The sequence below is a fragment of the Paramormyrops kingsleyae genome, chromosome 5 (genome assembly GCF_048594095.1).
Source record: "Paramormyrops kingsleyae isolate MSU_618 chromosome 5, PKINGS_0.4, whole genome shotgun sequence".
NCBI classification, from domain to species: Eukaryota; Metazoa; Chordata; class Actinopteri; order Osteoglossiformes; family Mormyridae; genus Paramormyrops; species Paramormyrops kingsleyae.
In genome coordinates this window covers 23,284,769-23,300,380 of record NC_132801.1, presented here as the reverse complement: position 1 = coordinate 23,300,380, position 15,612 = coordinate 23,284,769, and the positions used below count along the sequence as shown (strand labels likewise).

Here is a 15,612-nt window from a genome sequence, read left to right as displayed (position 1 = left end):
GCAATTAGTGTCCGATGGCTGAGACTCGCCAAGGGGTGAGTAATACTTATTACCAGCAGAATGGATGGGGATGGAGGGGGGTGGGGTGGGGTTATTGAGTAAAAGAATCCTGAGACTGTGGGTCAATGGAGAGAGGACATAAAGAGAGGCTGACACATTTTCTAAGGGTGTGCAGGATTCAGGTTCACCTGACTAATCTAAAATGCATCATAGAGTGGGAGGTGAGGTAGGTTAGGGAGGTGGGGGCTGTTGGGGCAAATGGATTATAGTGAAACCATCTAATGCCCACCCGATAGAAGATGCCATAAATGTATTTTTTAAACTGATATTTACCTCCCATGAGCCATAGGCTGTTACACATTACGACTGAACGTTGCTAGTGACAATGGATGATCAGGCCAAAGAAATAAATCACTTCGCCTTTTCCAAAGTCTCCTCAAGGCTGGTCATATGCACCATGCGTACCATTTGATTCTAGTTTATAGTGTATGACATTATGAAAGTCTAAACTTTGTACAGATTGCTTAATGTGATGCCCAGAGTTAAAACTCAAACAAATGAGGCAGGCATAAATTACACATGAATGTAGTGGTTTTCAGGTTGTTTGTGAGGCCTTTTCATTCTCAGTGCTCGCTGGTTCTTTGAGTCTTCTTTAATAGACACAACCTTTCAGTTTTAAGGAGATGTTTACAATCAACTGAAATTAGCTTTATCTGATTCGCTAGAACCTTTATTTAGGAGATGCCCAGCGCACCATATCTCAGCTATGACCAAATCAAGATTACGGGGAAATTTTAAATATACGAAACAAACCATTCACTTCCTTCCGTCGTATCCTGCGTTATTGATCAAACTCTTTCAATAACTACCCCTCTGCAGACTAAAGTCAATACTTTCAATTCGATTACGCCGATTACATGTTTTAGGTAGATTCTCATTATAACAGGCATCGGAAATCAGTTGTATTCTTGGCAATACAGACACCCACATGATCACTGAATCCTCTCACTATTATTTCCTTATTTATAAAAACAGACTGTTTTAATACCTTAATCTACGATAGCTTCGCACCTCCTCCCTCATGTTCTATGTATTTTCATTTTCTTCGCGCCTCCTCCCTCATTTTTCGTGACATGGGTGAGCGGACACTCTTCTCTCCCCATCCAACGTGAAATGGTTATGTGGGCGGCAGGCACTCCTAAACAAAGTAATAAAACATGATTGACGTGATCGGATACTCCATAACTGGACGACCTTTCGTAAAATAAATTATAATAATGTCAATGTCTAGCACTTATGAACACATCCACCTGCCACGGGAACTTTATTAATTTGAATACCGTGAAATTTTGGAGGATATGTATTGTTATTTTAATTTCCTTTTCAGAAACTGCAGGTTACGCGGTTATTGTACATAGAGCACTGATAGTATTAGCTAAAATTGTTGCAGGCTTTGCGCTACACATGGGAGGAACCTACAGCATTGGAAGGAAATGAAAATGCTATAACGGTGTCAAGGAAAAAGTCACCCGAAGTATCGAGACAGTCGTTAACGACCAAAAAAACCCTTGATTAACTGTCAGCGTTTGAAAGTGACGTCAGCTTCTATTCAGTGAAGCGTCTATAATAAAAAAGCCGCGAAATCACCCCATCTCCTCCTTCCTTATTTACTCACCGTCCAATGGAGATGGGCACAATCCACATAAAGAATGAAGGAAAGGGCAGATTTTTTTTATTTTCTTGACCTGTTTTTTTTGATCCAGCAGTGGGTGGTAGGTAGTGTTAAAATGAACCGATATTGATTTTAATTCTAATCTTAATTTGCCCCCAAGGACGTTGCACGCGGTTCGAATTACGCAATGTGCGTATCATTAACTCCATTTAACACCCTCAAATGGGAAATTAATACAAACCGACTTAATGAAACCATCCGCAGTAGCATATCCAATGACTCTTCCTGATTCACAAGATTAATTTCTGCCGGTTTAAGAAATATGAATCATAAAAATTGCTTGAGAATCTCAAGTATAAACCGATTAAAATATCGTGCCTATTATGTTTGATATCATTGCTTACTCTGTTACAAACAGCAATTATATGAAACGTATTAAATTGGCAATTACACCTTTTCCCTGATCTGAAAGACATACAAACCACACGTTTCAACACGATAGATAGAATAACGCGTTAACGCGTCTTTGTCGGCTTTTGTTTAATGTCTTACATAAACAGTCTTGTTTAATAAAATATAAATATACAGATGGAACTGCATAAGGAAAAGCACATGAGATTATGCAATTTGCATAGGAATGTACTCAAACACTGTCACCATTAAATACATTGTTGTCGGCCATATTAATCTAATTTGCATCAATGATAAGAAAAGAAGGCATTCACAACTGACATTTTGAGGCCAATTTGAGGCCAACAGTCTGTGCAAGCCGCTACCATTTACTTAATATTTAGCAGGTGCACTTGTCCAAAGCCACATTCATCACGAATCACATTCAATAAATGCTTCCCTCGAAGATCGAGATAACAGACTTACTTATATATAATGTAACCTTAATTCATGTTTAAGGGTCTTGGCGTAATTTCCAATAATGAATTTCAGTAGAGATTGTGTTTTAAAAGAAATGCACATTTCAGATGTTTGGAATCTTAAGCGTAGCGTGTGTATATATATATAGCACAAAAATGGCTTTACTTAGTAGTTCCAAATACACATTTTACTTAAATGTGCCAGGTTTTCCTCGAGTGGAACGAACCTTTTGGCTGCTGTCCTTTTTACGGTTCTGAGATTTTTCGGGACATGGGAGTGACTTTAGAAAATACATTACTGGCGCCCTCTAGTAGATTCTTTTTGCGACTGCAGACTATACGTGCAAAACAATGCGAAGTGATAAAGAGGACCTGCATTTGCATTTGTCTTAAATTAGTCTGCTAAGTCGATAAGCATATAGATTTTTTAGTCCAGTTGAAAGTCACGAAACACATTTATTTGTTCTTAAATGATCTGGATATTCTACAGGAATAGTTCGCCAACCTCCACCATATGGCTCAAGGGCAGCTGAACTTCGGGGACCTGTTAAGTGTCACCGAGGAGGCCAATCAATAGGGAAACTTATTTTCGAAGTTCTGTGGTGGGAGCTGAGTGCAGGTGTCTTCCCTTGTACTACTTTTTCAAAATAACGTGTCATTTTAATACAATTGTTTTCTCTCGATAAAACATGTAAATCAAGATATTTTGAGAGCAGCTGAGAAAAATGGTAACCAAGTGCTAACGTAACACTAACACACCACAAAGCAGCACAAGTATCTTACCACTTACATTACGTGAAGCAAAATAACTAGCAAGTGATGTGTCCGCATCTTCTCATTGCGAAGGACTGGGTTTTATTTAAGATTTCTCTAGGTTGTTATTGCGGCTTAGTTAATGCTATGTGTTAACCGCAAACTGTTTCTTCCCAATAAGATTCAGTGTAATGAAGATTTTTTAACTGGTTATTATTGAGCGTTGGGAAAGGATACCGTCTAGGGCAAAGGATTTTATTTCTGATAGTATAGCAAATATCAACAGCTTATTACCGTCCCTACCTGGAATTGAACACTGGAATATTTGTGTTTGAATACAGTCTTAGATGATCCCCATAAAAGATTGTAAGTTTTAACACATGTAAAATATCGAAAATTAGTTTTTTTTTCTTGCCATTTTTCTGTTTTAACTGTTTTGATTTGATTAAACCAGGAGAGCATCTGTTGTGGGCGTGTCAGCTGTACGAACCAACTCAGTATTTCGGTTCTGACACGTGCAGCCTAATTATGCCACGCTGAACAGGTACTCCCTTCAAACTAGACTGGATTAAAAAGTAAACAATTTACTGAAATGCAGTGAATTTTCAAAGTATTTTAGCCACCTCAAACTCAAAAGTCGAATTCTGGCTCACTTGTATTTAGGTTTATCTTTCTGTGTACGGTTATTTCCAGTCAGCTGCCGATAAAACGAATGCTGAACGATTAGCTAACACAAGGTTCAACCACACTGAAATATAGTCGGTATTTCGTACATGCAATCTTTAAACAATATTTCAGATTATTTCATTTGGTCAAACGGGTGATAATAATTACACTTTGATGTAGTGCTGAAACGCAGGATATCATTTCGCGTTACTTAGTGCGATGACATGGAACGGAATAGCCCAACATTCATCATCATCATCATCATCAGACTGCAAGGCTCCTCAGGTTTTTAAAAGGGATCATTTCGGAACATCTTAATCTGAAGGATACAATATTTTCAGTATTGAATACTAAAATAAGTCTATGTGCGATTAACTTGAAAAGAACTCCCATCCATCCTTGAAAAGACAGCATTTCTTGAAAAGACAGCATACTTTCGCCCTTTAAAATTAAGAATCCATTTGCTCATAGGGGCCCCCTGCACGCTAAGATGAATAAATCGATGTCCCCGACTAACGTATTAAAACTAAACTAATACCGACAGCTCACGAAACGCATGCAAAGGTAAATTCCACAAATTCCCTTATTCTGGTGGATAATAAACCGAACAATAAAAACTCTTCAAATATGAAATTAGCCATTTCGTGTTTAATCATTTCACAGGCTGTTCTTTTGAGGTTCTTACACTGTTGCTGTTCGAAAAGCTTTTTTGTTTTGTGCTATGGAAGCGTAAGATAGCATTACTAAGATATTAATCATCAGCTGATTCCGCCCACTTCTACTTTATCCCGGCCACCCCCTCCTTTTTGTGTCCTCGAGATAGCAGCAGGTATAAAAGCCCTCCAGGGCTGAGTAGAAGAAACACAGGCTGCAGTTTGAATGCTAGGCGTAAATAAAACAAAAGCAAAAGACAACCAAGACTTCGCCAACTGAGAAACCAAACCTCTTGGAAGCAATAGATCCCGGGGCAGCAGAAAACACCGGCTCTTTTACCGACCACCTGTAACTCCAACCCTTCCAAAAGTAAGTACATCGCGCTTTGTTTCTGCCGTTTCATTTGAATTCGGGAATCATATCAAACCAGTGACAATACTGGCAGTATGACGACATTTATTTATTTAAAAGATCAGCACATGGAATATGAAAAACCAGCATTAGCAGACTCATTAGTTCATTCAGACTACCGTGTTTTACTAGATATCTCATAATCACCGATTTTTCGTTTTCATTCACTTTATTTCAAAGCAGAGGGCACGCACAAGGACAGTCAGAACCATGGACAGCTCTGCACCGCGACATTTATTGCAGAATATAATTAATTTCATAACTCGTAACTCAATATGAATATATAATCTGTCTTAGACAAAGATATATACTTACCAAGATATATTTGGTAAGTTTATGCCGATATTTCCCAGGTGAAATGTTAATGGAATGAAAAATGAAAATTGGTCTTACGTTTTGTCGTGCTTGTTATTAAATTGAAACCTTTTAACGTTCATATAATTAATACAAAATACTTAGTAAAGGCATTGCCATGATAATATGAGGTGTAAAAGATCAATAAAGCGCATTACACCGACATTATGTTGTCACTGGACGCCTTATAGCTTAATTCAATGAAGGAAATTCCTTTTAACCACGTAGAAACACCATCTGTGAAATCTACGAATCCTGTTAAGGAGCGATCGCGTAAACAAATAAATATTTGCGCGCTTATGTCTTCCAATAGCTTCCACGTGTTTAAATGAGTATAATGTCGTATGCGTGCAAATGAAGAACGGCGTGCGACTTTTTCGAAATACTTCCTCAAGTCAGCATCGCAAGACCATCACGGAAAGACTGGAGGATGTGAAAAACACGGGACAACAAAAAGCGGTATAGGTACAGTATACGCACGATGGGCCCCTTACAGTGCCTTGCTGTCCTTGCAGATGGCTGTTGTTCTGAAACCCTGGAGCGTCCTCGTGGCACTCGTCTTCTGCGTGCTGGTGTGTCTCGGCACCTTCGTGGAAGCCTACCCACCCAAACCGGAGAACCCCGGGGAGGACGCGGCGCCTGAGGAAATGGCCAAATACTACTCTGCTCTCAGACATTACATCAACCTCATTACGAGACAGAGGTGAGAGCCCCTCCCATTAAACAGACACCTTAACCACTTATGGAAAAAAAGTAACCATTTCCTTTCATAATTGGACTGTAATGAGTTTGACAGCGGGGGTCGGTGCTTGTTCAGGACCTCATTAGTTTTATTCGGTTGACCATTATCGTTATTTAAAACAACTTACTGGAAGGTAGGCCGGCAGCAGAAACATCTCCTTGAACTTACAAATGGCACGTGGCAGTGGTCACTCTCAGGACTGGAGTGGGATTAAAAATCGGCCCTGGACTTTGGGGTTGGCCACGTTAAGTTTTTGCCGTCCCGAATCCCCATCACGGAAATACCCGGTATGCTCGATGGGAGGTGCAGCCGTGAAATAATCACCGTAGTAATCATCCTTTCTATTATAGGCCATATAATTAGCTGGCCAAAGAATATGGAAAGAGTTACATTTAAACAACATCTCAAGATGTCATGTCATACTCTGAGGGAATATCATGCAAGTATCGGGTTACTATTAGTGCTGTCATTAATATTATACAGTTAAGCAATTTTTAAGGGTAAAAATACGTCCGGTCGTAAAAACATACATGTATTTTTTTATTTATATCTGAGCTACGAGGCTGCCTGTTGCTATGAAGAGTATAACCTAACCTTGATCAGGCAAATATGTAAGATACATTTTCGCTTTGCTGCCAAGTAGCCTACATATCTGCTTCGAATATAAATCATTGTATTTAGAACAACATAAAATAGATTTTTCACAGAGGTATAGAAAATGACTGTAGAATTTTCTTTCAGAAGTGAGAAAAAACAGCAAATACATCTGAAACTTGAATTCAAAACAATATTTTTTGATATAACAAATACGCAACATCTGACACAGTTTGTGTCCTTTGTGCATCAGTACATTTGGAGAAGTAAGAAAATCAAGCGCTTGCTGCCCATTGATTCTGTAGCTTGCTAGATATTTCCTCGCACCGTATCTTGAGATCATCCATCTTCTAAGCACTAATTGTGGTGGTGGGGGGGCGGGGGTGCAACCTGTCCCTGGTAGCATGGGACACACGGCTGGGAAAGCTTTGATTGCCTGACAAAGAAAGGATATCAATACTAAAATCAGTTTGCTACATGTATATCCAGCATTAGTTAGTTAATACTTGCTTACTTTTTAAAATAAATAACAGTAACACTGTTGTTGAAGTTAATAATGACTATTGAACCCTAGTAGCAGGACACGTTTGACACAACGCTGCCTAGATGTTTAGATGTGGTGCATGTGGTCAATAGTTCAAATGACCCATATAGAAGAGTTTTCCACAGGTAATTTCCATTGGTAATTCACCAGAAAACACAAATCAGGGTTTATTTTCTCCTTATGGATATGACTCTTTTTTTTTTCAAATTGCCATGTGACCTTTGTGTGACGTACCCTCACTGCCACACTCAGCTCCTCGTGACATGTAAAGCATCCCATTACTGCTGGCTCTCTGTACGTCCCTTTACCCCGGCTACTATCAGGATGTCAGCTGGAGATCCGTAAACAACATTACCTTCCATTAACCAGCATCTTGATGGAAAGTTCTGGAAGCGAATCCTCCTGGTTGTCACAGGGAGGAAGATGAAACCTTAGGAGGCTCGCACCTCGAGGGGAAGAGTGAATCAAAGGCATTTAGTGACATTATATCCTGCTGTTGTGGCCATTGTTCCACTGTGGTTTTGTGTCCACAAGCTGAGGGTGTCTGTGTCTGTGCACGTATCTGTAATTATGTATCTCTTTGTATATATTTAAGTTTAACCTTACACATCTATATATGTGTATCTCTGTAGTTGTTGTCGTGTTAAGTTTGAGCAGAGTACGTAAATGTAACTAAGTCTGAATTTGTGTGTATGTGTCTAGCTGAGTAAATGTATGTGTGTTTGTATGGTAAAACCTGTTACTTTTTAACTTGAGGAGACATTGGAATGAATGGAGAGTCCCCACAAAGATATAATTACAAACCTGTGTGTGTGTGTATAATCTGACAGATTTCCCCTTGAACACATGGCATGCAGCCCTATTAGACTCACAGACAGTGGGCTCCATCATTAAGGGGGCTGTACCTGTCACTGTGCTGCTGGGCTGGTGAGGAGAGGAGACTCGTACCCTGGTATTTTCACACAAAAGGACAATCCGTCATATAGGCGGCAAAATGCCAGGTTAACTTCGTGGGCTGGGGGTAAATACCCAGTATGATTTTGCAGAACATTTAAAAATTGCGGAATCGATATTCGCAGGAGAGGACATTTCTGCTCCTTGGACTTTGGCTCTCTGAAGCATTTAGAGAGGTTAAGAGCCAAATTAAAGCAAAATGACATTTTCATAATGAATAAAGCAGAACGATAAAAGCATTATTACGCTGAATAAATGGGCTGTTGACTGCGACTGAACGAAAGTGAGTACGAAAAAAAAAAGCTGCAGTGATATCCGTCTACGACGGGGTTTCTGTTCATGTAGGAGATGTTCATTGATGACAACGCATATAAACAGTTGCCGATTAGGGGAGGGTGATGGGTTGAGATTTTAGTGTAATGGATGTCTGCGTTTCCTCATCTGTTCTTCGGTGCACAGAGTAGTTTGACTATACTGTGGAGCAGTGTGTTTGAGAACGAACCATGTGGTACAGTGTGTCTTCTCACCGAAGAACTTCATAGTATTAGGGTCTAGGTTCTACAGAATCTAATATATTTCTGACGTGTGTGAAAGCATGAAAAAGAGCCTTTCAAGTGTGTCCTTATTAAGCCATTAAGCATCACAGCTACAGTCACAACATCCAATGGAGCGACACCCTGTCTCCAGTGCCTCTGTTAGTGACCTGAGTTTGGCTGGCCTTGTTTTCGCTCATTAGATATGGCAAGAGGTCCACCCCTGAGGGCGTGATGGCGGAGCTGCTGTTCGGAGACGAGTCAGAGCACAGCCAGCGATCACGGTAAGCTGTGTCCGTCGTGCCTATGGTTGGCTTCAGGCGTTTTATCGGTGAGCGACCAGAAGAATAAGGATTTTCACCCTCCAGCTGACACTTCAGTTATACATTCACAGAGGGAAACATAATTACACACATCAGTGCTGGATTACACCATGTATACAGCAGCCCAAAGGACCTGGGAAGGGAAAAACCATACACACACACACACACAGTTGTGTAATCATATCTTTTTCGGGACTGCTCATTAATTTCTATGGGAAAAATGCTAATGCTAACTATGACAACCATAACCCCCACCCAGCCCTAACCATAACCTTAAGTAACCAAACAAGAGTTTTTGCATTTTTAGTTTTTTCATTGCAGCCACAGATTTTTATAAAATTGAGTTTTCCCATACGGGGACCAGGAAACTAAAAACTTGTCCCCATAAGGTAAAAAAATCAGGTATCCATCACGTTGTGGGGACATTTGGTCCCCACAAGGTAAGGTATACCTGGACCACACACACACACACACACACATTTTTCCCTCTCCATATTAGACATTCCAGTTTGCATAGCTTGATGTTTTCAGATCATGGGAGGAAACTGGAGCACAAACACAAGGAGAACATATGCATACTGCACAAACAAACACGGAACTCACCATCCTGGAGGTGTGAAGCAACAGAGCCGCCCACTGAGTCACTGCCTGCCCATCCTCCTATAGCATGATTTCATGATGCATTTGCTTCCTTCTTAGTTTATTTGGAACATTTTCTGTCAGATTTGTGCCATAAAATTCCCATTAAATACTATCCAGGAATAACAATACTTCCAGGAATATGCCACCTTTGGGAGGAGGCAGTTGATATGAGATTCCTTAGGAGGCACAGTAGAGAAGCAAGCCATCACTCAGTAATTAGACAGGCTTGCAGCTTGTAACGTCTCTCTGAGCTGCCTGGCTGTAAACCCAAGACATATTTCCGCGAGTGAGGCATACGGTAATTTTTTTGAAGATGACTCATTTTCACAAAGGTGTATTTCACGCTGGACGCTCATTAGTCTGATGTAAGTCAGAGCTCGTGAAGGAGACCTCGACAGAGAGGCAGAAGCATCTTACTGAGCCCTTGGAACGTCTGCAATGAATTAGTGACTCACAGCCCCCTATTAGGAACACCTACACAGCACCAACCTGCTTCTTCACTGTCAGATAGAATGAATTTTGCAATGTGGAAGTGTTGACTTTTAACTCTGACGTAATTATTTCATTTCGTATCGTATCATTTGTTGCAGCTTTCTGTGAATTCTAATTCAGAGATAGAAGTTTCTACTCAAACTATTTTCATTCTCCACAATCCTGCACGCTACGTTCAGGAGCTCTGTTTCGTATCTCTCCACTTCGCCAGTGAGCGGGTTGGTTGCTCTGTCCATGACGCAATCCTCCTCTGATCAGATTCTGTCTGTTTCCACCCAGATCCGACGACTCATACATGTGGTGATTCCCGGTCTGGTCCCCTCCGTCTCCGGCGTCCCACTCATTGTGTCCGCTCTGCTTGAGGGAAGCCATCTGGTAGATCAAGCAGCAGCTCCCCGACGACCCCTGACCGTCACCGGACTGTGGCCTGTCACTCAAAGCATGCAATTTGTCTCTGTCCTCGCTCCTCTTCTCTCGTTCCATCCTGCTTCTTGTCATATCAAGACAATTGTACATAATTTATTATTAACATAATAGAATAAATTAAAAAGAAGTAAATCTTGTCATAAATGCTATATCTTACAGAGAATTTTCTTTTTGTTTGTATTGGACAAATGCTTATGTGCAATTAAAGTTTAATGGATGATTCATTTGACAGCAGTACCTGTATGTTAGTTATTCTTAATCATTCAGGTCAGATTTCTCAAGTGCGCACATACGAAGAATATGGAATTTTCCAAAGTTTATAACACGTAATATTAATTGAAACAGAAAAATAATTATCATGATCTTTTTTCCAGTATAAAACCAAGAACAAAGATTATTGTTTTCTTTCCTTGGTCTGCCCTCTAGTGGACTAAATTAAAGACAATTATTTACTTAATCTATTTGTAATGGTCATAGATAATGTTTACTTAAAGGCCTCTCACTTTCCTCTTATTATAAGTTGGGCATTTTAAATTAGACTTTTAATAAAATGAATGAGCAAAATTGATTGACGCATATTGCAGATATGATCAAACGCTTTATACACAGGTAAACTCAGTCGTGAAGGTAGCCTCAGCTCCCGTAAAGGTGTTATTCCATCCATCCATCCATCCATCCATCCAGAGAGAGCACATGGCATATATCAGAGAACATGTTGGATACAATGGTAATTCATTGCAGGGCACATACACATTATATTGTTTAATTGCGTAATCTTAGACTGTGGGAGAAAACCTGTTCAAGCACAGAGAGAATATAGACTCACAGCACTTTTTCAGGAACACCCATACACCTCCTTGCTCGTGAAAATATCTAATCGGCCAATCACATTCATTAAATAATAAAAAACATCTCCTGAGGTGGATGGGCTATAACAGCAGAAGACCACATGCAGATGGTAGGGTCAGAGTATGGTGTAAGCAGCATGAATCCATGGATCCAATGTTGCTGTTTGTAAATGGTTCAGGCTGGTGGTACTGGGGTAATGAGGTGGGGGAGGTTTTCATATTGACACACATTGTGTCCCCTCGTACTAATCGAGGATCATTTAAAAGCCACAGCCTATTTGGTAACGAGGGCGTACATGCAGTTTCTGAGAGATGGACTGAAACGACTGAAAAATATGAAATGAGTGAAAAATATTGCCCTACAGCAGTGCTTCCCAAACTTTCTCTGCAGGGCCCCCCTTCTCTAGATAGGAACATTATTGAGCCCCCCCGTTCAAACTAAACAGGTTCAGATTCAATAAACTTTATTTGAAATACAACTCCCTTTTCTAACTGAGCGAAACAAATGCAATTACAAAATACAAATTGTGCAATTTCACCACTGTGGGAGAAAAAAGAGCAACCAATTAAAAATAAAAATCCAGCATAATTTTGAAATTATGCTAATGCATATTTAACATTCCTGTTAATATTCATTGTCGTACACAAATTGAAGTTAATTGTCTTACAATTACCGCATTTTGTTTTTAATGATAACCGCAGGTTTCAGCCCATACCATGGCACAAAACAACACTCAATCATACCCATTAATTGATAGTCTCCCTGCACTTCATGTAGAAAATTTTAAACCTCGTTTTTCATGATATGGTTAGATTTTTTTGTCAGACGCTGCAAAACGTCGTCACGCGTCACCATGTCACATGGTAGAAAAACCTTGCAAGAGCAAGACGACTTAAAACAGATCGTACAGCACCTCTCAGCCGGCTGAACAAACTGGAACAGCCTCCGTGACGACACAACTTTGCCCTTATTGGCTGAAGAACGTGGCGTTTGTATGACGTTTGTATCCCAGGAAGTTCCGATGCGTTATCTGCTATTTCTCCCGAATATCACGTAAAGCGGTGACAACTGGTTTTCAGTTAATTTACCTGGTAAAATAAAGTTTAAATAAATGACATAAATGCTCTAATAGTACACGTAAGTTAGTGGTTTATTTATTGTTAGTTACTGTAATGTTGCGCTGCTTTATTTGTTTAATCGTCCAGTCTGTGAAGAGATTATTTTGCTCCTGAGGCTATCCCATTGGTGCGCCCCTCCGCAATACCTCTGCGCCCCCCAGTTTGGGAACCACGGCCCTACAGTAACATATCTAGTGGCCAAAAATTACTCCCTGGACACTGTCTTAGAGAAGTGCACAAAAACTATGTATGTGGTATTAGGAAAGACATATTCAACAAACACTGGCATCACATTTGAGCTACATTTAAGATTTTGTACAATTTTATTGTTGTTATCATTTTTATATTTATTTTAAAATAATTATATAAAAATGTATCTATATATAGGGGGTGGCATGGTGGTGCAGTGGTTAGTGCTGTTGCTCTACAGCTCTGGGACAAGGTTTCAAGTCCCTGCCTTGGCTCCATGTGTGTGGAGTGTGTATGTTCTCCCCTTGTCTTCATGGGGTTTCCTCTGGGTGCTCTGGTTTACAACCCCCCCACCACCAATCTAAAAACATGCTGAGGTGAATTAGACTTACTTAATTTCCCGTGTGACTGTGCCATGCAATGGTTTGGTGCCCCATCCTGGGTTGCTTCCAGCTTTGTGCCCATAGTCTCCTGACCCCCAGAGCCCCAGAACAGGAGAATGTAGGTAGAATACTTCAGCACTGAGCTTCTATAATGTTTTAATAACAAAGACATTTTTACAACTGTGCTTGGACTGAGACCGAGTGAAGCAAAAAAAAAAACCTGAAATGTTTTGAGACAGTATGTTGGTATAAAGACCTGTTCAGCGTGGTCAAGTGACTTCGTCATTTTAATACAGACTTCAGGGCCATGTTCTGACACAAGTATCGCAAAGGTTCTAAAATGTTTCAAAACACTTTTTCTAGCTTGCATCACTACTATCGGAGTATTGTTGCTGACCATGTGCATCCCTTTATAACCACAATTTACTCATCTCGTAATGCCTACTTCTAGCCGATGAATCTGCAATAAATTATATGATGCAATCATGTGAACATGAACATGAACATGTGAGACATGAGGGAGGCGGTGAGAGTCAAACAGAGAAACAGGGCAGTAAGGTAACCCCTTTGCCAGACACCCTCCGTTATGTTATTGTTTAAATTATTCTCCTCTGTCAATGAAGAGAAACAACGCCACAGTGAGCTGTCGAAGATAAGGAGTATTTCATTGATTACAGTTCAGTAAATAGGTGAGGATGACCGGCGAAATCTCTGATACAGAAGTGCAAAAAGTTTAAAGGTCAAACATAGAAGACCTTGATTGAAGTTTTTATGACAAAAGACTGTGTACAATTTTAAATCAAATTTTTTTTTATCGAATTTTTAAATAAATGTTCTTGTATGTGGTCATGGCTCCGTATTCAAATCACACGGATGATTTCTGACGCATCTTCACATCATTCTACCACAAGGTGTCGCCATATCACTAAATATCCCAGATATGATACTTAAGTTTTGGTGAAGGGCTACTTCAAACTTTCAGAGTACTAATGTACTTAAGAAAGTTCTGAAATTGAGTGATCTTCCTTGAATATTCATAGGAAGGCGGAGAGCCCCACGGGCGTAGGTCGTAATGAACTACAGCGGCCTTGTATGACTCATTGTTTGTATATTCATACCTATTGTCCAGGTGGTTGAGCAATGTGATATTTGTTATGGAATTTAATGTACCAGTCAGTTGTCCCCAAAACTTCTTTGTCCTACTGAATGGAGATTCATTGAGCACCTAAATGAAGGAAAAGCGGCACAAGGGTACGCACGGCTAACAGACTGCTGTCAGTCTGAAAAGTTCTGAGTTTTTGTGACGGGGGCTGTAACCTTTGTTGCAGATAGTGGTGCAAGAGTAAAAGAGGTGATTGTCTACTGGTGTGTATATGTATGGTGGGGCTAATCATATGCTGAGCAGCAGTATCGCGCCACCCACCCGAAACTGGCAAGTCCTTTTAAAAAGAGCTTCCCATTTCTTAATGAAATGTGGGTGTAGCTGAGGAGAAAGGGCAGGCATTTAATAAAGGGGGGGTCGGCCCTGGAGGAGGTGGGAAGGGGCAGAGAGGGCCGGAAACACTGCTCTACACTCAAACTCCTTAGGCAACTGTGACCCTGAACAGTTTAAGACATGGGAACGTGTGCATCTTTGGTGCTTCCCACATAATCTTTGAGCTAGAAAACATCCCTTTAAGTTATACCACTCACATCCATCCAGCTCACTCACATCCCTTTAAGTTATACCACTCACATCCATCCAGCTCACTCACATCCCTTTAAGTTATACCACTCACATCCATCCAGCTCACTCACATCCCTTTAAGTTATACCACTCACATCCATCCAGCTCACTCACATCCCCTGATCTTCACCAAGTGACTTTTGCTGTAATATTTGACTCAAAATCATGCCTCAGGATGTGATTCGCATACCTGAGCACATCAAAATAAAAACTCTTTCAAATGACATTGAGTGAACAGGGTACCAATCATATTATTCATTTATGATCAGAGATTTTACATCTTCTACCTGCCTGGGCACAATAAAGGGAAGAGAGATAGAATACCGCTTCTTTCAAAAAGATTTATGACCTAAAGGTCAAAAGGTTACGGGTCAAAAGTTCACTGGTGAGGCGGGGTTGGGGTGTAGCCAGGTGACGTCACAACTAGTGACGTTATTAATAATTTCCATATGTTGCGGGGTGGGTTTTTAAATTAATTAATAATAATAATTATTATTATTATTTTAAAAAATATATATATATTTATTAATTTTAATAATAATTAAAAAAAAATAATTCATTTTATTTTCACTATTGCGGGGAGTGAAATGAAGTTTCAGTGAATTGTGTGCTTATGAGTGTGATTTGTCGGAATAGCCCCGTGCTATGAGGGTGATGGCTGACGGTGCCGAGCACGGAGCTGTGCGGGTTGGTTACCTGATGGAGTGTGAGCGTACGC

At 40.2% G+C, this 15,612-nt stretch overlaps 1 protein-coding gene and 1 long non-coding RNA gene across 3 annotated transcripts; one reads left to right on the top strand and one right to left on the bottom strand.

Moving 5' to 3' along the window:
• Nucleotides 1–1,138: 1,138 nt before the first annotated feature.
• Nucleotides 1,139–1,555, bottom strand: LOC140590891 (uncharacterized). The gene is made up of 2 exons (XR_011991781.1): nucleotides 1,480–1,555; nucleotides 1,139–1,198 (listed from the first exon to the last, which is right to left on the bottom strand). It is a non-coding gene; the product is annotated as an uncharacterized lncRNA (long non-coding RNA).
• Nucleotides 1,556–3,764: 2,209 nt separating this feature from the next.
• Nucleotides 3,765–10,858, top strand: LOC111848621 (peptide YY). Of its 2 annotated transcripts, none has more exons than XM_023820784.2 (5): nucleotides 3,765–3,838; nucleotides 4,784–4,983; nucleotides 5,895–6,082; nucleotides 8,950–9,030; nucleotides 10,483–10,858. In XM_023820784.2, exons 3-5 carry the CDS (start codon nucleotides 5,895–5,897, stop codon nucleotides 10,505–10,507), a joined length of 294 nt encoding a protein of 97 aa, XP_023676552.1. In that variant the 5' UTR covers nucleotides 3,765–3,838; nucleotides 4,784–4,983; the 3' UTR covers nucleotides 10,508–10,858. The 2 variants fall into 2 exon arrangements, with proteins under 2 accessions (XP_023676552.1, XP_023676553.1); XM_023820785.2 differs by having other exon boundaries at nucleotides 3,809–3,838; nucleotides 4,787–4,983.
• The last annotated feature ends 4,754 nt before the right edge of the window (nucleotides 10,859–15,612 follow it).

What these genes read in the sequence shown, in the direction of transcription:
- LOC111848621 (XM_023820784.2), top strand. Translation starts at nt 5,895, where the DNA reads ATGGCTGTTGTTCTGAAACCCTGGAGCGTCCTCGTGGCACTCGTCTTC. An exon ending in AACCTCATTACGAGACAGAG is followed by an intron (nt 6,083 to 8,949) that starts GTGAGAGCCCCT and finishes TTCGCTCATTAG; the next exon opens with ATATGGCAAGAGGTCCACCC. An exon ending in GAGCACAGCCAGCGATCACG is followed by an intron (nt 9,031 to 10,482) that starts GTAAGCTGTGTC and finishes GTTTCCACCCAG; the next exon opens with ATCCGACGACTCATACATGT.